General features: G+C 33.4%; 1 protein-coding gene across 4 annotated transcripts in view; it reads left to right on the top strand.

Moving 5' to 3' along the window:
* Window positions 1-22860, top strand: part of LOC118192927 (chondroitin sulfate N-acetylgalactosaminyltransferase 2-like) — a 154350-nt gene extending 131490 nt beyond the window's left edge. For 2 of the 4 annotated variants that reach the window (XM_085811039.1, XM_085811038.1), the window contains 2 exons: window positions 1042-1245; window positions 21049-22860. In XM_085811039.1, coding sequence (XP_085667165.1) covers window positions 21101-22789 — 1689 coding nt within the window. In that variant the 5' untranslated portion in view covers window positions 1042-1245; window positions 21049-21100 and the 3' untranslated portion in view covers window positions 22790-22860. The remainder of the gene's footprint in view (window positions 1-1041; window positions 1246-21048) is intronic. The other 2 variants (XM_085811040.1, XM_085811037.1) reach the window with 2 other exon arrangements.
* Window positions 22861-24020: the final 1160 nt, after the last annotated feature.

Here is a 24020-nt window from a genome sequence, read left to right as displayed (position 1 = left end):
ATATTGGAGTTTTACTCAGCTACTCTTACTTGGCAACATATTCAAATTTTACACGGTTTGGCTTATTTTTGAGGGAGTTATCGCTATTTTTGTGATTTTTCCTTAATTTATGATAACAAGTGTGTAGTTAATTAAGTAAACCTTGAATTCACGAGATTTAAAGTATATATCCGAGACACCGGGATATTTTTATTAACAATTAAACTCTTCCATTGAAAATGAAATGAAAACAATATCTAGCTTACTGTATATGTCAGTCATTTCCTTTCATACCGACAAGTCTTCAAATGAACTTTAGCACTGAACGCAAAAAACTCACAGTGATATTAATTAACTGCTTTTCTCCAAGTCAAACCTCACTAAACTCCTATTTTTTATTCCAGCTAAATTTTAATGTATTTAAAAGTGAATGATTTGAAGCTAAAGGGAAAAAAATCTGATGTGGACATCACATAACTTCCTTGTATGGCCTATTAAATTATACACATTTTTCACTGAATTTCATTTAAAGTTATTTTCTTGAATTTCATTAGAGATATATTTTTCATTCAATTGATTCAGTTATCCCTTCGCCGCAAAGCAAAATTACATAAAATGTCAAAATCTTCATTAAAAATTGCAAAATATAGAAAAACATAAAACACCAAATAGAGTTAAAACAGTTTAAGAAAATTTTTTTTACAATTAAAATTAGAGTTTTTGCGTTAAAACAAGCAATTCGGGCAGCGGGCAAGAAAGCAGATTTTTCGTTGCACAAACTGAAAGTTTACTTTTGATCTCACTCGGCAAAAAGACATTGAAGTTTGTGCGCAAACTGACTTAATTCATTATTCTACTATTTCAAATGTTAATAAGTGGCGGCTTCGTTAGGCTTAACTCATCATTTGAACTTTTAAATTGTTGGTAATTCTACAATTATTGCACGCAGATTAATAAAGGCATAAAATCACATGGTTCAATCACTTTTAAAGCAAAACGTGCACATTTTACCAACATATAAGAATACTAGTTTTGAGTGTATTACACGTTCCGCCTTGTTAGGTGCTGGTACTACGCGGTCAAGCCACCTCCAGAATAGGCCCAGAGGTTCAACCTATGTCCATGCACCTTGAAGAGGATTCACACCAGCCGCCATACGGCGACGCTGGTCGTCTATTTGCTACCTACCCGCTTGGACAGTCGCTCGGGCTGTTCGTCGCAGGTGACAGATGACGGAGAACAGGGGCGCCTGGGCGTCTACCAGAGGTAAGCAGGTGTATGCCCCTCATCCTCCACTATCCAGCGCTTTATTTTTATTTTTTTTAAGGTTTTTATGCATGAATAATATAATATTATTTAGTCATATAACTTAAATCGATACTTAGTATTTTACATCTTAACTTTTGCATTTTAACTGTATACGCACCAGCATTATGCTTTAATAATCCTGTTTGATTATATACTGTATCATGCATATGTAGGAAATTGTATGGTTTATTTATATTGTACGATATCGTAAGTGCTGTAAAGTATGACCTGTAGTCCCACTAGTCTCTAGATAAGGGTGGACGTGGTGCTATTACCAATTAACCATAACGGTAAAGGGATGGTGCCCACGTCCTCCGTCACTAAACTAAACTAAACTATCCAGCGCTTCTCGAAGAATTAAAGGAGTTGGGTGAGAAACATGGCCTTACAGGGAATAGGTAGCTACAAATTTTGGAACAGAGGGTGCAAGAAAAATATTGCAATGCAAGTAAATATAGCAGAGAACTTAAACCATAAAGTAATACAATAAATAACTAGAGCAATATAAAGTACATAAGTAAAAAATACGTAAAAAAATAAATAGTGGAATGGGAAAGAGACAGCTCAGCGATAGAAAGTCTTATATGTCCTTGCAAATGTCCTGTCCCAGGGCTGCAATAGGGATCTCTGACATATCTCAGGCACAGTCACACGATTTTGTGTAATAAAGCGTCTGTGAGTGCCCACATCGCTGAAGCACTGACGTGGGTGAGTGGCAATGGTGAGAGGGCATTGATAGACGTAGTAGTCTGGGGTGCCTTCTGCTCCGCAAACGCAGGTTGCAGTTTCGGAAATGCCAAAGAAAAGGCAAGGTTGCCCATCGCAGAAGGACATTACTCAGCAAACTTCTGGACAGTTGAATTAGATACGTTCGTTGAAATATGATAATCCGAAATTTTTCGAGATTACAATACTTCGTACAAGGAAGTAAAAAGAACGCAGAGGATAAAACAACTTAAAAATAAATTAATAACAAAACGTTAAAAGTCTAAATCTTGAAAGGTATCACAGTACATCTTTTTCTTACATTTTTCTTACATTTCATTTATTTATTTATTATTATTATTATTTTGTACATCCTTTCTGTATATTTTTTTATATTACGGGAGATAGCATTTGAAACCAAAATTATTTACTCGCAACTGATCAATCTGAAATAGGATTTAGAAATATATCATATTTATAAATTTTTTTTGGAAATGCTAAGATATTTTTATGTTGCTTAAATGCTTCAAAAATATTCCGCTTTGAAACTAACTTCATAAGTTTAGGTTTTTCTGTTATGTATATAACTATTTAACGATTGCGAAAAACCATTTTATGAAAAAGAACAAGTGGTACCGATCTGGCTTGTTACTGCCAAAATATAAAAGCTTACTGCATAGTAAAAGAACTACTGGGTTATTTTCTGGATGGTAGCCGAAATTTCACTTTTTTTTTTTTTTTTTTTTTTTTTTTTTTTCATTTCGGTTAGTAGAAAATTTTCCAGCGTCTTGTTTACTGTCAGTACTTTTCCGCTTTACTTTCAACATCAAGCCAGTTTCGCAATATCAAAACTTCGAAACTTTTCTAGAACTCAAGTTTTTTTTTTTTTTTTTCAACTGAAAGATGAAAAAAAATCGAAGTTCGCTCAAAAAACTGGATGCAAATCGCATATATCTTCTTTTCAAATCCTACCTTTTTATTTTATTTTTAAGAATATTTTACGTGGAGAATTTATCCGAAGACAATTAAGCATTTCAAAATATATGGACGGATGACACGTCCCAACACTAATTACGTTTAGATATGTCATTTAAATGCAGCGCGAATTTCTGTAATTACTACTATGGAATTTTAGATTTTTCTGAATGTGACAAGTTTAATACTTTCGATAATTTCGAAATTTTTCATTTCTATTTTATTCATCAAAATACTTTTATATTCAATTGCAATTTCTTCTAAAGTAAATTTGCTTTAGAATTTTCGGAAATATGCATGCAGAGTAAATATATTAAAAAATTCATGCTAGAAGACTGAACTTATAATTGCTCTAAATTCTACACTCTCGGGACAACGAATTATGAGAAAATGGCGTTTTCGGAAATACATAAAGTCGTTCTCCATTGCCTTCATTGCCAATTTCGACAAATAATGTCGATGCCAAAACGTATCCTACATATAAAAGCTTTTTAGTGAAGAAAATATGTATATGTATAGTATTCAAATAATACTAATATAGACTAATTAAATGGCAATCTTGATCTAAAACAATGGTGTTGAATGCGTTTCCGGAATTTCATTAATTTATAAATGTAAATTTAATTTAAAAATGAGTGGTTTACCTCCTTGTTATCTAAGTTTTGCTTCATTTGTGGCATCTTTCAGAAATATTATTTTAAATCTTGACCGCAAAAAATTTCGTAACATTATAAGTAATTTCCAGGCCGTGGATGTTTCATGAATTTTCACTATTTATCCAACGAAAAAAATTACCTTCCCTCCACTAACACACACAAAATTTACTTTAGGAGCCGCCCAATAGCACTCAAGGTTAATATGTACACATGTAATTCTTCTGTAAATTCCCATCTGTACTTATAGCGCCCTTGCATGGGAGGTATGTACGCCCTCGATGACGAGAATCCCGGGGGTGCTTTTTTAAGTAGGACTGACCTCTGGATGAATCCCGGTGCGAGACTCCTGTGTGGTTCCACTCAAAATCGAACCACGATCCTCTGAAATACCGGCTCAGTGTGCTGACCACTACACCACGACGGCACGCTAGGAAGGTGGGAAAAATACCTTATAACCTCAAGAAGGTGCTTGAAATGCGAAGGTTAATGTACTATTTTTAATACAAAGTCTAATAACTATGTATAACATGCTGCGATAAATTTATGAAATTTCGGTGCAAAATACAGAAAAAATACATAAAAATAATAAAAAATTGCACGTAAATACATGAAAAATTTCAAAATACAGAAAAACCTAAAATACCAAACGCAATCAAAAACAGTTTAAAAAACAATAAAAATATAAATAAAAGTTTAAAATAAAGGTTCTACCTTAAAACCAATAACTCTGTCAACGAGCAGGAAGACAAAATTTTAGGTGCACAGAATTGAAAGCTAACTTTCGTCTCAAAAAAACACGCTGAAGTGGTGCACAAACTGACTTAATTCACTATTTTTCTAAGAGGTTCAATGTAAACAAATGGTGGCCTCGTTAGGCGTAGCATCACTTTTAAATTGTTTGTAGTTTTACAATTATTTCATGCACATTAATTAAAGGCATAGAAACCTTAACGGAACATAAGAAACACTTAATTCAATCATTTTTAAAGCAAAAAGCGCACAATTTACCAACATATAAGAAGAAAAGAATAGAGCTCACGGAGAAGGAATTTTTATTAATTATTATTAATATATTTTTTATTATTATTAATCGAATATGAGGTTATTTATTTATTATTCAATATTTTTATGTTTTATTTAATCATTATAAGTAAAAAATATGAGATTTTTAATTTATACTGAATATGGGTTTGTTTTTCTTTTGTAATTATTATTTTTTGCGGTGAAATAAGAGAAAAAGCTGCAAACGCTTTTTACAAATAAAACTTTTTTTGGCTGAGACGGGAGGGGGGAAATACCTATTATAAATGTTTTATAAGTTTAAAAAATTATTGCATTTTTTAAAAACTAATGCTTGAATATTTTGATTGCTTTGTCAATAAAATTTTGCATACTTTTATTTATTTTTTTATTTTGTGTATTTTCAGATTTTAGTAAGCTAATCCTTAATTTCAGTGCATGTCTAACTGTATTTGAACGACAAATAAATTTATGTTAATGAGATATATAGTGATTTTTTAGAGAGGATAATAAACACATAAAATACAGAAGCATTTACAGTGATATTTTTTTTAGAGTAATAATACTTAATAAAGAGTATATTACTTAATAAAGAGTATATTACTTAATAAAGAGTAATAATACTTAATAAAGACTTAATAAAGAGTATATTAATCTGAAATGTAAGTTTTTTTTTTTTTTTTTTTTTTTCTGATTTCTTTCTATTCAAAAACAATTATAGGATTATTTTTCTGGAACCGAATAAAAAGGAATTATTTACTTTTACAACTAGATTTGTCCTTTGTTTTTAGAAAGGAAAATAGACGAATGCCCAGTTAACAAAAACAAAAGTATCACAAAAGTATAAAAAATAAGTACATAATCTAGCAGATTTTATTTCACGCGTTCTGAAGAAAAATTCAAAATAATAAAACCCAGAATGCAATTACAAAAGTATAAAATTTCTGAGATTTCATGCTCTTATGAAGCAGGATATTCGGTTGGAGCTGCTTCATAAGAACATGAAGCTACGTTGTCGTGAACAACGTAGCTAAATAAAAATGAGGCATTTGGTTGAAATAACGACAATATAAATCAGATATAAGTAGTTATAAAGAGAAATAACCTCTCAGAGGAGAAAGTTTCCTTTAAAATAATTCAATTCAATTATTTCTTTGTTAGTATAGTTTTTAAGAATTGTGAAATGCATAGAATTATTTTTACCTACAATGTAAATATAGAACTTTACAATAAAAGTATTGTAAACACAATTTTTTTTAGTCCAAAGTGGCAATTTGCTCAGAAGAACTATTAATTTCGTTTTGGCATTTTGTGTTGGTTCACTATAAATGTCGGTTCACTTTTTAAATTGTTGCCACCAAATATTAGAACCCAGTATTATACCGGGTGGCCATAATTAAACTGACAGTACTCACAGTGTTCTGTAGCGCGATCTATTTGCGAGAATGACGCCACTTTTTGTAGGAAGATTAAACAAGACGGGGGACGAAGGATTCGGCGAAAAAAAAATTAGTTCTAAAATTCACCGCTAGGGGAATATTTGGCGCTGTGTAATAGAAAATAGAATGTTAACAAATGCAAATTAATACGGAATAAAATTACCTTTTATTATGGATATGCCTTATGGAATATGGATATGCCTTACAGTACGGTATGGAAAATCTTACGAAAAATTATCAACTTCTATCCATACAAGATCAGCCGTGTACAGGAGTTACTGTACCCCGACCATGATAAGCGATTGACTTTTGCTCTCACCTTTCTTGCCAGAATGGAGATGGATGATGCTTGGCCGTGATGGATGATCTTATGGGAAGACGAGGCCCACTTTTACCTGAATGGAACTATGAATACCCAGAACTGCCGAACTTGGGATGACAAATCACCACATGCAGTCACAGCAATTCCCTTACATTCACCAAAGGTAACTGTTTGGTGTGGGTTCACAGCGGAATTTATCGTTCTATTAGATAATACCATTCTTCTATGAGATATGTACCATTTTTCTATGAGAACATTACCCCCGACAGGACCGGAAACCTGTTCTGTTACCGGAGAGAAATATCGCCACGTGTTGAACAGCTTTATTATTCCGGCACTTCAGCAAAGACAATGCCTGGGGGAAATCATTTTCATGCGAGATGGAGCCCCTCCACACGTTGCTGTACGGGTGCAACAGATGCTACGACAGAAATTCACAACAGAAAGAGTCATTAGCCACTACTTTCCAACTGCATGGCCACCTTGATCGCCTGATCTTACCCCATGCGACTTCTGGCTATGGGATTACCTTAAGTCCAAGGTCTATCAAGGAGTGGTCCAGGACCTGGCTACGTTGAAGGATAACATATCACGGACTGTACGGGAGATTCCTGCAGGCATGTTACTTTCTGCTGTTGTGCGTACTGTGCACAGAATGCAATATGTGCTCCACAACAGAAGCAGCCACATTGAACCTCATTTTAATGCAAAATAAAAGGTAATTTCCGTATTGATTTCCATTTGTTAACACTATTTTCTATTACACAGCGCCAAATATTCCCCTAGCGGTGACTTTTGGAACTAACTTTTTTTTTTTCGCGGAATCCTTCGTCCCCCGTCTTGTTTAATCTTCCTACAAAATGTGGCGTCATTCTCGCAAATAGATCGCGCTACAGAACACTGTGAGCACTGTCAGTTTAATTATGGCCACCCGTTATTTTAAAATAATTAAATAATGAAGAATGTGCATAAACCTATGTATGTTTCTCGCATTGTGATAAAACATCGGTACCTAGAGCCATCCAATTTTGAATAACGTACTGAGAATAGAGGCATCTGGAAGCTCAAATTTGGAATTTGGAATGTGTTTATTATCTTTCATATTTTGTAAAACTTTAACGAATTTTTTATTAATAAACTTAACGATTTCAAAGCGAGCATTGGCAACACTATACGAAAACACACACACACACAAAAAAAAACTTTTTTATCTCCAGCGAGCGAGACTGTGTATCGGAAATTCTAAAGATAAGGTCATTTTAAAATTATTTTGCGATATTGCTGTTGAACTGAATTTTATGGTTTAAGTGATAAGAAACTGAATTTTAATAACTAAAGAACACACAAAACGTTACAGAAACGCCCCTTTGGGCATTACGTAAAATCTGAAAGCTTTCAGATTTCATTTTTTTTATTTTTATTATTATTTTTGCTTTTGGTATCTGTTACGTATCGTCTTTATGTCATTTTTTGCGGTTCGTGTTAATAAAAGACAAACGATTCGATACGAAGTACGCAATACATGGCGTTAGAACGTCTCATCTTAATTATGATAAAATATCTTAACGATTTTCTAGTTACAGCAGTTATACATATTACTAAAATACTAAAAAAGTATGGTTTCGTAATTCAGAAACTATAATAGCTTCATAAAATTTATTTTAACAAAATTAACACTTTAAAGTTCTGGAATTTTCCACAAAAATACTCGTATAGCTCTTCTCAGTATCGCAGAGCATAATCTGTAGTTTAACTTTGAATTACTAAGAACGTTAAACACAACGCAATGCAAAGCATTTCTAAAAGCCGAAGCTCTCACGGATATCTTAATACTCCCAACTCACGCTGAGCTAGCAGCTACTACTCAGGAACTGATACTCTCCACGTAACCTTGTAGAGATATTAGGATTTTTGGAAGCAAGAAAGATAAAAAATGAACAACGTCTTCGTCGGGAATCGAACGACGGACCTCTGGAACACGCGCCACGAAGCGTGCACCACGAAGGCATGCTAAGAAAGGGGGAGAAATACCTTATATACTCCCCCTTTTAAAGGGCGAATAGGGTTTTAGAGGACTCAATCGCCAAATCAAATCCTGGGTGTGGAGAGTGAGTGAATGTACCGCGATGATGGCTTCCGACCACGGACATGAACCAAACGGAATTATATACCATCACGGCGGGAAAGACTCCAAAGTAACAAGGTTGAATATTACATTCTAATAAGAGTTTTTACATATTGATAACTGCAAGGCACTAAGCGTTATTCTGGTTATCTGCTTTAAGTTCTGAACATTTGAAATATTATCCACGGTTGTTTCTGCTTAGGCAGTGTCTTGAGATTTTCTCTATTTTATCAAGGACTACTCTGTTTTTGAGTGTGTTAGACGTCCACATTGCCCAGGCACAGTCCGCTGGTTTCTTCAAGTGCCAGGTTCTTGTATGTACACAATGGAAGTAATAATGGTCCGTGTCGCCTTCCTCTCAGCATTCGCAGAAAGGAGTTTCCCTAAGTCTAATCATCATCCCCCACCCTTTTAGTTCGGGTGCCACTGTAGGGACATTAGGATTTTTGGAAGCAGGAAAGGTGAAAAATGAGCAAAGCCTTCGTCGGAAATCGAACCACGGACCTCTGGAATACGCGCCCAGCGTGCAGACCGCCACACCACGAAGGCATGCTAAGAAGGCGGGAGAAATACCTTATATCCTTATATTGTTTTCTTCCGGCCGCCTAAAGATTTCTAGTACCATATGCTTCTCCAAATTACTGAACGGCATATGAAGGTTTGGATTCGGTTACAGGTACATATAGAATCAATTACAATACCCATTACAGTTACACAAGGAAAGGGCCTAAATGTGGCCATATTGTCCCCAAGTTTAGTGACTTTCGGCGATAAAATTTAGTTGTCAAAAACCATCGCCACCATGACGATATCTCGCCAATTTAGCTAGATAGCTATTTACTCAATGTTTAATAGACTTGCTCTTGTATTTTTACTTTTTCCGCAAAGCTTCGCTTCTTTAAATTTACATGTTACGTTATACAAAAAAAAAAAAAAAAAAAAAAAAAAAAAAAAAAACTGCAGTTTCATATATGATTTCATCAAAATTATTTACACATGTACAAAATTCGTAACAGTATTAAATAGATATATAAAATATTAATAGATGTGTTTATTGCTTTGGATAGTTTATTGAGAATTTACGTATTAGTTTAATTCTAGTGATAAATTAAACATCTTAAGTTTTGTTGAATGACAACACTCTGGAGTTTGCGTTCTTTAGTGGCCTGTAATAAAATATAAATTAAAACTGGAAGATACATTAAACATCTTATATTTTGGACAGTAGCAACACATGCCGAGGTAAGTAGATGGTCTGTGGTATGTGTGTGGCACTATAAAACTGTCAAAAAAATATTCTTCAAATTGCGATGTGTATAAAGAAAGTCTGAGAAACGTTACATAACAAAAAGTATTAGAAAATTGCTCTGGCTAGCGTTTCTTCATCTGGAATATGAATTTTGCCTTATTCACTGGTCTGAAAGAAAATAGTAAATAAAACTGTAAAAGTCTGTTTAATAAATCAGGGAAGGTTTAAATCTCATCAAAGTTAAAATGTATTTAGTAATGGATAGGAATCATCAACAGTGCGAGAACATCGGTGATTGCCGTGCATTAAAATCGTTTGTCCTATCATTTAGAGTCAAAGCTCGAAATCAGATTATTCTTAATTGATCCAAAAGTCCCATTTACTCTTCTGTAGCATTTAAAGGCTTTTTCTTGCTTGTGTACATACAAACTGTCTTCATCCATTTAAATGCAATTAACTTAAGCATGGGCATAATAATACTTAATACGACTGCGGTAATAATCAGGGAGCAGTAAATTGAGTGAACCTCATGCCAAACAGAATTAAATTCTCTTTAAATTTACAACGTATCTTTTTGAAAACTTCTGAAGAAGAACGGAAATTTGGAAAGATTTCCATCTCTTCTGTCAAAGTATCTCCTCTTTTGATCTGTGAGGTATTTTTCTTGAAAGATTTTTGTCATTAAAGGGATTTAAAAAACTGGATTAGGAATTCGTTTAAGATAGTCTTACAGACGTACGATAACAGTTAACGAAGTGGCCTGAGCGGAAGTTTTACAAATAATTTTTTGTCGCTTAATTCAATAAAGTTTTAGCTACGCGTTTGAAAGAAAAACATAGTTATCGAAAAACAAAAGTTAAGTAACAACTAATACGTTCTACGCATCATATCTCGAATAAGAATGTATTCAAATACTTTTTTTCAAATTGTGTGCATCCTAAAAATCTCAGAAACTGTAATCCTTCAGTTTTTCAATAATGGAACAAGAAAGAAAATGTCATCATTTCATTGCAATTAAATTTTAGTATATTCTATAACTTGATGCAATAGAACTGCATGTCTATGAGTATGTATTTCAATAAACTTATTGTTAACTTATTAAAAGAGACTTCTTGTGGATTTACATTGTAGAAAAAGGCTGCTTATAAACAGCAATTTCAAAAATGTGGTTACATACTACGTTTGCAGTACCACGTGCTTGAAACTAATGCTGCATATGTGTCCCTCCCTTCTTTTACAAATATTCTTTCTTTTTAACGAGACTGTGGAATGTATCCACAATAATATCACTGTTGTAATAGTTTTGATTTCTAATACTGGATCCACAGGTCTTTTATTTTGATGCAGTAATTTGATAAAAACCTTATCTTTTCGGAAAAGAAATTCTTAACCGGAGTACCAGTTTCATTCAGTAGAAAGGAGATCCAAGTTTTGCAGTCAGTGTGACTTGCGTGAGTTGACAGCTTGAAGTCATCACTTCGCTAAAATGACGAAATCACCTCAATCTATGAGGACATTTTGTAGATTCCTTGTCGACCAGTTGTGCGTTTATTACAGAGTTCGTCCATTTCTTCCTGTTACTTGTTTTCCCCATCACTTCGGTTACTCATTTTTATAATCTGAACCATATGAAAATCCTGTCAGAGCTTTCAGCAGTTTACTCAATACCTCCTCTAGATGTGGTGGTCAGCACGGTCAGCGCGTAATTGAGAGGTCCGTGGTTCGATTCCCGGCGAAGGCTTTGCTCATTTTTCAATCTCTCTTGCTTCCAAAAAATCCTAATATCTCTACAATATAAATATCATATTTAATTTAAAAGTGACTAATAGGGAACTGGCACATACATCTTTCTGTAAAAAACAGTTTCGAGCCAATTTTCCTATAATGGAAAGAATCTGAATTTTCTCGTTACATTAATTAAAAGAATTTTTCCTTTTATTATTTTTAAAATTTCACTTTTCCTAAGTTTATAAGGTTAAAATCTAAGGGTGGGTAAGGGGTACCAAAGCAAAAATTTGAGAGAGTGGTTGTTTTTTCTAGCAGTGGTTATTCTCTCACCACTGCCGATGTGAATTGTCCCCCATCTAAAAAAAAAAAAAAAAAAAAAAAAAAAAAAAAAAAAAAAAAATAGAAGAAGGAATCTTCTATCGAAAAAATAGAAGAAGGAATTAAGTCTTGTGCTGCCATTTAAAAATAAAATTCGGATTATGTAATAAATCATCAAATTAGGATTCCTTCTTTACGCTCCAGCAAGGTATAAAAACATATTTGGCTGCAATCCTAGATACTCAAAAATTTCGTCATTTGTTTACTGTACTCATTCGGTGAATCTTCACTCAAAAGACGCAAGACAAGAGCCAAATAATAGAGTCTCTTTTATATAGATGCTGCTGAGAATGTTTTGCCAAATTATTTCACTATTAGGTTAAACATTCATCCATCTCTACTAGGCGAGAAACAGCGTTTGGAAAGCCATTAGGATGGCTGCCAAAGTGGCGGTTTGGCTTTCCTTTTCCAAAATACTTCTCTAACTTCTCTCTCTCTGCCACTCTTAATAAGAAATAGCATGGAACAAGTCGTTACAATGTTTCTACTACTTAACCCATAAGCGGGTTTCCTCTGAGAATACTGGAAAGCTAGTTAAGTACTACTGAGCGTAGTACCAGAGATACACGACAGAGTAAAATACAGTTTAATTACGCAAAGTATTCGATTACTAAGACGTTCAAGTAGTTAAGCGCTGTAGCGAAGGATGACTGCTTAAGTACTTATTAAATGCCTTACTTGCTTTTACGTATTTTTTTTTCGGGGGGGGGGGGAATTTGGTAAATTTAATTTATATTATTAGCGCCTTCTATTTAGAAATAGATATCTTTCTTAACAATAATGTTACTAATTTTATGTCTAAATAAACAATTTAAGTAAAATTATGCTAGAAATTGTAGAGTTTTTAATGTAACATTAAAATCCAAAGAAGAGAAGCTTTGTCGGAAAGACTGACAACGGGAAGAAATTGTGTAGAATCAACCCTCTGCATGAGAGATACTAGCATAGCGTAGACAGTTTCTATAATTAGCAAAGGAAAAGGTGAGTAATAAGAGGACGGGGATGCGGGGGTTGTTGCTGTTTGGTTTTGTTACGCAATATATATTTGCTAGCTGGACCATTTGCTGTTGCGAAACATTGCTTTTGAGTTTGTTAATGATGATGTTGCATTTAGATGGCACCACTAAAAGTCATTGTTCTTTCTGTTTCGTTACTCACTAGGCCTGATAGAACTTTTAGTATCGTAATATGAAGTCTCAAACGATCTAAACTAAAGTGCACTTCTGACTCAATCATTCGCAACGCTATGCCTTACTTACGTTGAGTGAAGTTATCTGTATATAAAGTGATCAAATTATTACTTTTAGGGTATTTACCTAGGATCGATCTTCACATACGATTGCAACCGATTTTGAGTTATCATATAGACCATGAACCGGTAGAGCATTTGTTGATCTCATGCAGTATACTGCATTCTTGCAATTTGCCAATTTATCTTCCGTTAAAAGAAAAGAGTATTTATTTAAAAATATGCCATTTAGAAAATTTAGTTATGTTTTTTGAGCAGGATATTCGACATATTAAGTTTATTTAGTATGTAAGGCCATCTTATACCCAAGCCTTTTCATTTTTTTGAAAGGCGTAAGTCTTTTATAGGAGATCGCCTTATAATTGTGTTTGTGCAGGTGCAATCATTTTTTCTTTTAATCTTTTTAAATTTTAATTTTCTATAATGTAATGACAAGGAATTTGAAGTAAATAAGATTTAAAAAATGATAAATTTTCAAATATATTGTTACGAATTTTTTACACATACATAGATAATTTCAGATTTGTGAAATTGTTGTATTTTGCTGCGTAATGTAACATGAAAAATCGGTACTATTCGGTTTCGAGGGCCGTAAAAAATCTCCAAACTATTGTTGATGCCAATGCTGCCAAAAATAATTGCGGCAACCCTAATAATTGCGGCAACAAAGGAAGTATAATAGTAAATAACTATCTAAGATTGATGTTTTAATTTAGGTGAAAGGTTAATTTCATATAATACTTTTTTATTATTATAATTTATATGAAAAAAGGCTAAACATGACTGAATGGAAGCATAAGAGTATAACTATTTCAGATCATTATTATAATTTATATAAAAATTGCTAAAAATAACTGAATGGATGCCTGCATCGCTATTTCGCTACCGACTTATCGCTAAAGCATAATTTAACATCGTTGGTTGTTCAAACGTAATTTTCTATACTGAATGATGCCTTTTCTTTGAAAATATTCTCGGTAAAGTGCAGAGTCGCTCACCTATTTGTTTGTCGCTTTTTACAAGCGTAAAAACAATTGGATTTTTGTCAATTTTCTTTTACTTTTTAAGTGAAAATAGATCGATGTGTACATAGATAAAGCCAAGGGTGTGCGCAGTGCCCTTTTTGTACAATTCTGAGATTTTTTTTTTTTTAAGTGAAAATAGGTCGATGTGCACATGGATACTGAGTATGTGCAATTCTTAAAAACGCGTCAAACAGTGGATGATTCTGCACTTTACCCAAAATTCTATTGCCAACTTTTCGTCATGGGCAATTCCCAAATTGTTAAATCCATAGGATATTAAAAAAGGATTTAAAATCAAAAAAGGATTTAAAAATTAAACTAGTATTTCAATGCCGTCTTAAGAAATATAGAACTATATAAACTTCCGCAATCTGAAATCAGCGCGTATGCTAGATTTGGGGCGCTGTTAAATGGGCGCGTCTGTTAGATTTAGCGCTTTTGCGCATACATTTTCGCTGCAATTCTTTACGGTCCTCAAAACGGAATAGTACTGAAAAATCTTAAGATACGAGCTGTGCCGGAAAAGTAAGAATACAGCGGCAAGTCCATTTAACATTAAGTAAATGGATATCTCGGTAAGAGATATCCATTTACTTATACTTTATTAAGACGAGATATCGCCAAGCTGACAACGGTTTTGGCGACGTATTTTGCAGCTAAATATTGCGAAAAATCGCTAAAATTCGCCAAATATAGCGACATTTTGTTCTGGTTGCTGTATCACCGCAATAGGTATTGTAAATGAATAAAGATAATTGATCACTATATTAGCTGCAACCGTAATTCGACCCTCATATTGCTTTCCAGTAATTTCGAGAAGCAGAAATTACTAGAAATATCTCAGGGGACGGTGGAAAACTATATTAAAATGCCGGAGAGAGCATCTGCTCTGAGTTGTAGTTGTTCTTAGCTCAGCGTGAGTTTGGAGTACTGAGGTATCTCTGGGTTAGCTTTCTCTTTTAGATGCGCTTTTCATTTCGTTGTGTTTAACGTTCTTAGTAGTTTGATGTGTCACTACTGATTGTACTCTGTGTTACTGTGAACACCTGTACGAGGATTTCCGTGGAAAATTCCAGAATATTAAAGCGTTTCTTTTGATAAAAATACATTTTGTTAACCTATCATCGGACCTGCGTGCATTCAATCTATTACGAACCCGTACGCACGCAACTATGTAATAAGTTTATTTCATTTAAACTTTCTAATAGGTATTAAATACTGAATTTAAAATTATTATCATTTATTATCATTATAACTATTATTATTACAACGCAAAAAATGTGCATTAATCAATTGCAATTCGAAAGAACAAATTTCTGTTATGATCAATAGATAAATATCGGCGACTGTGTACCAATCACTTGATCGAGGGTGGACGGATTTTGATATTTTTGCATCACACACACACATACAAGAAAAAAAAAAAAAAAAAAAAAAAAAAAAAAAAAGCTTTTTTTTATAACCCGAACAGTAAATGAATTACTATTTAGAAATAAAGCTTAGAGTAATTGAAGTTGATATTTTTTTGAGTAGCGTAACATCTGAAGATATAATGAATAAATCCAAGGAATACGCAATCTTTATTTATCATATAATTTCTTGACAAACATGTTTTTATAATTTAGTTTCCCGATTTCTTTATTTATATACTTTGCAAAGATATATTAGCTTGAACTTTTTCTCTTCGCATTGCTTAACTTCCTTTAAATTTATTTTAGTGCGAGTTACAAACATTCAAATATTTTATTTTATTTTTGAACACCTTTTGTATTTTCGAATTCTCCCCACGAGAAAATTTGTTTTATTTATATCTAATAGGATATGCTTTTCTTCTTGTAAATTTAACTATCAACAGTGTGATTTCAGCAACATTTTTGTGCACTTTCTTATAACCTGCTAATGACGTGCAGTAGCTTTACAGACCATTTTTAGAAGATTATTAGCCCAAAAAAATCGTTAGTCAGAATGGGCTGTTAGTTTCGAAATTGAATTTGGCGGCGTATCACTTTAAATGTGTGAATAGCTTTTCTTATTGTTGCCGCGAAACATTATCGCCCTGTATTATTTAAAAAAATTAAATAAAGAAGAATCTGCTTTAATGTATGTATGTTTCTCGCACTGTGAAAAACTGGCGATACCTGAGCCATCAAACTTTCAATAACGTAGTCCTCCACGCGAACATGTGCACCTGGAAGCCCGAATTTTCAGTTTAGAGTTTTATATTTCATATACTATAAACCTTTAATGAATTTTTAACATCGAAAGGGAGCAGTGGCAACTCTAAGGATTAAAACAGTGTTGTCTGCAGCACGAGAGGCTTTATATAAAAAATTCTAAAGATATGCTGTATTTAAATATGTACGCTACATTTTGGCGGAAAGCTTTCAAAACCTCCTACTTGAAAACTAAGATTCACTCACATTTCCTTAAATTTTTTTTTTAAATGTAAATAAAAAACGAAAAACATGTCATGTGAAGCTATATGCTGAGTTTATTTCATTACTTTTATATATCACAAAAAATGGCAAGATCAAAGGGAAAAGCATAATTATAATTATGCAAATTTTTGTGTTAACCCTAACGTCAATAATCCGTATCAAAATATTGAAAATTTCGGAACTTTATCACCTCAGCCTGAACAAACTAAATTGCGATATTTAAATACCCAGAATTTTATACTTTTAGTTGAATTCGCATTTAGTTGATACTTAATAATTTGACACATTTTCAACGCGAGGTGGTTTCAATAAATGTGTTTATTTGTAATCCACCCCACAATAATCTTCTGTATAAGGATTTCAATAAATTTCTCTTCAAGTGATGCATGGGACCTGGCATGCTTCATCAAAAAAACAATAAAATCAATTACAAAAAAAAAAGTCTCACGTCATCTGACAGGCAGTCCATATATGCCATCCATTCTTAAATAATACCTTTTCGGGATGATTTTTGTTACGCTTAAACGATATTTTATTCAAATTTAGTCTTGCAATAAGCATTTTTGTGATGTTCGTAAGCGGCATCGAACGTTTTATCCAATTTCTTCTCATTTTTCTTGCGAATCGATAAGAAACATCAATTTCGAAATGCATTCATCTCTCTCTTTTTTTTTCTTTTCTTTCTCTTGCATAAGCCAAAAACATATTTCTTTGCATGGCTCGAGGACGAAGATATATCGGAAGAGTTATTTTGCTTTTTATTACTTATTTTCTATTTTTAAAATTCCAGACGTCAAATTGTCCCCTACGCTTTTTATTTCATTTCCATATACAAAAGCAATTTTTGTGGCCGTAACTCTGCTGAAGAAATTCAGAAAAGATATTTATAAGAATAAATCATCCATATTTTCAAGTCGTTCTTAAACACCGTCTAAGAGGGAAAAAATCTGAATTATTCCTTTTTTTTTTTTTTTTTTTTTTTTGTGCATATAAATGTAATTCTATCTAGTATCAGTAATTTCTTTGATAAATGGAAAGTGCTATTCTGTCAAAACGAGCTACTGAGAAATTTCACTATTGTTTTGATATGAAATATTGAATTGGTATACTTAATACCATGGAATTCCTTAGAGTGATAGCTTGAAAACTATGAGTTATTTATTGCCACTTTTCTCCTTTTGTTCTCGATATTAATTTTATTTAGTTATACATCTCTAGTTTTCAAGTCAATGTTTTGTAATATTATTTTCGATGGATTACAATCATTGGTACTTCGAATTCTGCTCCCCAGCAATCTCCAACATATGACGTCTGTTCAAAACATTTCTGAATTTCATACTTATTTTTATTTATTTATTTATTTTTAGCCAAAAGGGATGTAAACCCAGAAGGGTGATTAGTCTCAAAGCGACATTTTACGTAGAATCACTAAAAGCGTTGAATCACTTTTGAGATTCCTACCACCAAATATTATCGCCTGTATTATACTTAAAGAAATTAAATAATGAAGAATCTGCATGAATGCATGAGTATGTCTTGCATTGTGAAAAAATAACTGCACCTTTTGAATAACGTAATCCTCCACTCGAATATGAGAATCTGGAAGCCCGCAATTTGGATTTCAAGTTTGTTTTATTATCTATTTCATCTTTTGTGAAAGTTTAATAAATTTTTGATTAAGAGATTCAACGATTTCAAAGCGAGCTGTGGTACCAAAAAAGAAAGCATGGAAAAAAAAAGCATTTTTTGCCTGTAGTGCACGAGACTGTCTAGCGGAAGCTGTAGATAAATCTAGAGTTATGCTATGTTTAAATATTTTTAGGCTGAAGGGACGTTAGGACGTTAACCAAATGTTCTCGAAACGTGTATGTGTGTGTGTAAATGAAAAAAAAAAAAAAGAAAAGAAAAAAGAAAGGAAAAAAGCCAATTTAGGCGTAATATAAAATCTGAAATCTTTCAGACTTGTGTCTTTTATTTACTCATTTATTTATTTAACTATTTGTTTGTTTGGTTCCGCAGAAATTATTCAACTTTATCGCTTTTGAACTGCTACACCTTTTAATTTTTGTCTCTTCCAACGTCATTTCTACTTTATAGCAATTTTCATAAGCTTATTTCGGGAAGTTTCGTTTTCGAATATTTTTATCTCACCGATTATAAACTTTTATCCTATTTTATCCTTCAGTTCCCTAGAACCCATTCCTCCTATCTTCAATGAAGCATAAAAAGCAATTTCTACTATCTGGTTACTTATTATAAAACTGAAAATTAATCTTAGATATAAATGCATTAACACTTAGGTTTTTTTTAAACTGATTACAGAAATACATGATAATTCATTCTTAATTCAAATACTGAAAATATATATAAAAAGTCTTCTTTATAAAATCTACCTAAATTTGTATGATTGTTTCATAAATTTATTTTAATTTACAAGCGTAAAAATACATTTTTTTTTTTTTTTTTTTTTTTTTTTTTTTTTTTTTTTTTTTGCTTGCAAAAGCTTTTAGCAAACAATTACAAATCTTTTAGCTTGTAACTATGTAAAGATAAACGGTCCGAAGAAAGAAGGAATCCTAAGAAAGAAAGAAATTATGTACTTTGAAAACTCTGATGGGAGATCTTAATCGACGGGAGACCTTAATTTATTCGGAATTTTCCAAGACAATGGATAGAACGAAAAGATGAGGTTAAGGTCATCTTTGCACCCATCTTTTTATCACGCCTGGATTTCTATCTATGGGAAATCCTTAAGCTATGGGTGTTATCTTAAGGATTGTGTTTAGCTTGTATCCTTAAGCTAATGTGAGAGATATTTGGTATTTTTTTAAAGCAGGAGAGATGAAAAATGAGCAATGCCCTCGCCAGGACTCAAACCACGGACCTCTCGAATACACCCCGAGCGTGCTGACCACTACACCACGAAGGCATGATAAGAAGGCGGGAGAAAAAACTTGCATGGGCATCGCACTATCACCTACTGCATTGCTGGCGTTTCGGAAAAAAATTCAAACGGCAGTAAGTGTAGCAATTTTATTGGACGCTTTGGGCCAGATTTTCTCAAATTGCACTTTGTCCTAATCAGATATATCTGAACAATTGTGGTAACCACTTTCAGTACTGCGTATTAATTTTATTCATCCAAAGCTTCCCAATTGGTGTAGAAGGAGGCCATAACTTTGGATCCAGCTTCGAATCCTGCAAAAAGCATAAATGCTTGCAAGTGTGCAGTCCTCTAGAGAGGGTGATTGTAGCGAAGAATGGTGAAAGCTTCGAGACAGGGGAATTAATTCTGCGCCAATATTGTGATAGGAAACAAGCTCCTATGAAACGTGCCTCGGGGAATTAATTCTTCATCAGTATATTGTGATGTGTTCATCAATATTGTGATAGGAAACAAGCTCCTAGGAAACGCGCCTCGGGGAATTAATTATTCAATATTGTGATGTATTCATCAATATTATGATACGGCCCTTTTCTGACAGGTGCAAATTGGATCGCCTCCTATGGTGAATCCTTGGCAATGTTATCAGTGATGATACGGCTAAATCACAAATGAAATTTATTATAACTCCCGGTGAATGCTTAACCCCACAAGTGTCTAAACGTTGGGGGAGGACCTTTTATTCGTCCTACAGTATCTGCGTAAACTTCGTACTTCAACTTTCTATGTAGGCTTTTGTTTTGTTGTAATGTGTTGCATATTTTTGGAAACTTTATTGGACTAGAAACTCACATAAGTTAAGAAGTTATTTTCGTATACATAGTAATTCCTTTTGTGTCATCTTTTTCCGAGATTTCCTGAAGTATTATGTTTAGCAATATTACCTTCACAGCAAGATTTACTGCCTATTATGTGAAAAAGCGTGGAATTCTTGTTGTTATGCACGAAGTCCCATTTTAAAAGCATATACATGCGTGTATTAAGTATTGTTCACCAACTGACCAAACTCCTGAAATTTGCCCACCAGCGGCCGAGCGGTAAAGACGCTGAACACTGGTAATTCGGTCCGAGGTTCGAATCCCGCGAACGGGCTGGCTGCATGGGCGTTTTCGTGGTTTTCCCCATGTGTAAAGTGTATACGAGCCAGTTTCCCTTAGAAAGTCCTCCACAAAGGCATCCCTCCCTTTAGGCAGATAGCCCTCGTGTGCTTTCCCATAGTTGAACAATCCCAATCCCTTCTGAAATTTAATGATAATTTAATAAAAATAATTTATTAGCAATAAATTATGATCAATTATGAAAATCATTTGTCGAGCTGCATTGTGCTATTTATATACATGTCTGTGCTATTCCTATACATGCTTGTATTATTTCTATACATGCTTGTGTTATTTCTATAATGTCTGTGTTCTTTCTATACATGATGAGTGTTTTTATAGTGTTATTTCTATACTTGCCTGTGTAAAAACGTAATAAGTAATACTCTTTTTTTTTTTTTCTTTTTCTAGTGTAGGTTACTGTAGACTAAGGCTGTAACAAGTTGAAGAAAACCGTTTCCTCATGACATGGTACCTCAGCGAAAAGAGTGAAGTGTCCAAGCATGTGCCAAGCATGAGGCTGGCCACCAGGATTGTTTTGCTGTTGTTTTCCATATCCATCGTTTCAGTGATACTAATTGGTAGATGTGGTTTAAAGCTGGAAGAAGAGCTTCGCATCGAAAGTTCTGCTTCAGGTCCCATATCTCCTGATACGGGAAGTTATGCATTCCAGTTAAGTAACACTGAAGAAGAAAGTGATGCTATGCGAAAGAAGGATGATGAGTATCGCATTGAAACTCAACGGCTCTTGAATGAAATAGCTGATTTGAAGAGCAAACTCGAATTGATCCAGAAGCTCCAAGAAGATGTAAAACCAATACCTGTCAAGGGAATAGAACCTGGCAGTTTACTAGGTGTTGAAGAATGTGGAGATTACATTCAAAAACAAATATCAGCTGCGGAGATAAAGCATGGAGTTCAACTAAACAATGAATACGAAGTGCTTCCTTTTTCCCATTTTACTTTCAGCAGGGTTTATCCAGTTGATTTAGGATTAGGTAAGAGAGTTGTTGAAAAGCCTATTGGATATAGGAGAAAAGATTTATTGGAAGTATTTGTAAGAGCCCTCGAAATAGTCAATAAAGACAGACAAGGTAAAACTAGGTACACGGTTGATGACTTTGTTGAAGGAGTCTTTAGAAATGATCCTACCACTGGAACACAGTATTCACTGTACTTCAGAGAGCGAAATATATCCAGAACATATAGAACTCTCACACTGATCAGACCTTTCGCTCCAATACAAGCAGTAACAGACGAAATAGAAAAAACATCAAAACAACTTATCAATGTCATATTGCCTTTATCTGGACGTATAGATAAATTCCGCAGCTTCATGGACAAATTTATCAAAGTGGGAATACGCCATGATAAACGAATATTTTTAACTGTAGTGTATTTCGGACTTGATGGTCTATATGATGTCCAAGAATTGCTAACCAAAGTTTCAAGGGACACAAAATTTCGTAATTTCAAACTTTTAACTTTAAACGATACTTTCTCCAGAGGAAAAGGTCTCCATGTTGGAGCCCAGCACTGGACAAAGGGCGATGTTTTGCTTTTTATGTGTGACGTAGATATAATATTTTCCACCAAATTCTTAGAAAGATGTCGACTAAATACAGCACCAGGCAAGAAGGTTTATTATCCTATCGTATTCAGCCTGTATAATCCATCTGTGGTATATTCGCTCCAGGGAAAGGATGTGCCATCAGAGACTGAGCAGTTGCTAATTTCTAGAGATACTGGATTCTGGAGAGATTTTGGTTACGGTATGACATGCCAGTACAGAAGCGACTTTCTTGCAATTAAAGGCTTTGATGAGGAGATTGTTGGATGGGGAGGAGAAGACGTCATGCTGTATCGAAAATATGTGCGTAGTAAGTTAATGGTTGTGAGGACCACAGATCCAGGAATCTTCCACACGTGGCATGAGAAAAAATGCGATAATCTGGGTCTGTCCGTGGAACAACAAAGAGCATGTTTGAGATCAAGAGCTTTAAGTGAGGCCTCTCATGCTCAGTTGGGATTGCTTGCCTTTCGGGATGAACTGAAAAAGCGCGAAAACCATTCTTTTCAAATAGGAACATTAAAAGCGGAAGCGATCCCAAAAAGTAAAAGCGGTGAAAATTCTTCAGCGCCTGAAGCGTAACTAAATTTGCCAAATGATTATCAAAATCAGAGCTTGTATAAATAAATAATTGTTTTCTAAAGTCTGAAAAATTTGTTATTTAATTGAAATCAAAGCTCATTTTCAAAACTCGGTTTTGAAGTTTTATTTTTCTCTTCAGCTTTCAGATAATTAATTTCACAATCTTGTTTGCCAAATTTTTAAAATGCATTCTTTTTGATCAAAGTTAATTACTGCAGTGGTTTGTTACTTCGAAAGGGCAACTAATGATCTGAAGTTAAATAAATCGAGACCATTGCAATAAATAACATCTTTTATTATTTATTTCCTTTCTTTGTTAGCAGCATACGTCTATTAATCTCACTGGTTTAGTCAAAATATTCTTATGCATTTCCTTATTTATTTTAAGAGAAAAAATTAAGAAGAATATAAAGAAATGAAAGATACTTAAAAAATAAAAATATTCCTAAAATTACTTGCGCATAACGATTAAACATAATTCATGATTTATGAAATATGAGATTTTTCACTTTTGCTTTCGCATTTAGATATAAATAAGAAAGGCTAATGAGGAGACTCTAGTTTAGTTTGAACATTGGATGAAATCTTTACGTCAAAATTAAATAATTTATAAATTGTTAATATTTCCGCTCGTAATTAAAGCTGTAATACTTGTATTTATTACAACCTCAAAAAATTAACATATGCTTTACAGCTTAAATGTGCATTTACTTACAAATACAGTAAAAATTTTAATTATCTAAAACTTTAATCACTTGAACTCCTTCTTTCATTTCTCTAGGCCAAGATTGTTAATTTATATTACATGTTCATTTTTTTAACTTGATTCCTTAAAATTATACATTTGTTCCAAAATTTCAGTGTAACAATCATTCAAGTATAGAATACATGTATTAAGAGTAACTGTATGCTTAATATATCTTTACTTTTTTATTTTACAACAATAAAATATGATGTTTTATTAAGTAAAAGCAAGTTGTAGGTTCTGCTTCATGCAAATTCCTTTCAATGTAAAAATAAAACAAGGTTATGCCTTTACAATTAGATTCCAAATAATAGTAATTTTGTTACTTTGTTTCCGTTGATATAAAAATAGGTAGTACATTTGGGCCAATAAAAAGCATGGTACTTGCATATTAACGCAATCACTTTAATAGAAAGTAGCTAGATTTTCAGAATGCGCCAACTTCTAGCAACCATGCGCATAATCATTCTTACGGCAGCCATGCTC

Source organism: Stegodyphus dumicola, chromosome 2, assembly GCF_044657685.1.
Source record: "Stegodyphus dumicola isolate Sdum_Otavi_A_Nest chromosome 2, ASM4465768v1".
Taxonomy (NCBI): domain Eukaryota; kingdom Metazoa; phylum Arthropoda; class Arachnida; order Araneae; family Eresidae; genus Stegodyphus; species Stegodyphus dumicola.
The sequence above is the reverse complement of the archived record's forward strand: the minus strand, read 5'-3'. Positions and strand labels throughout refer to the sequence as shown.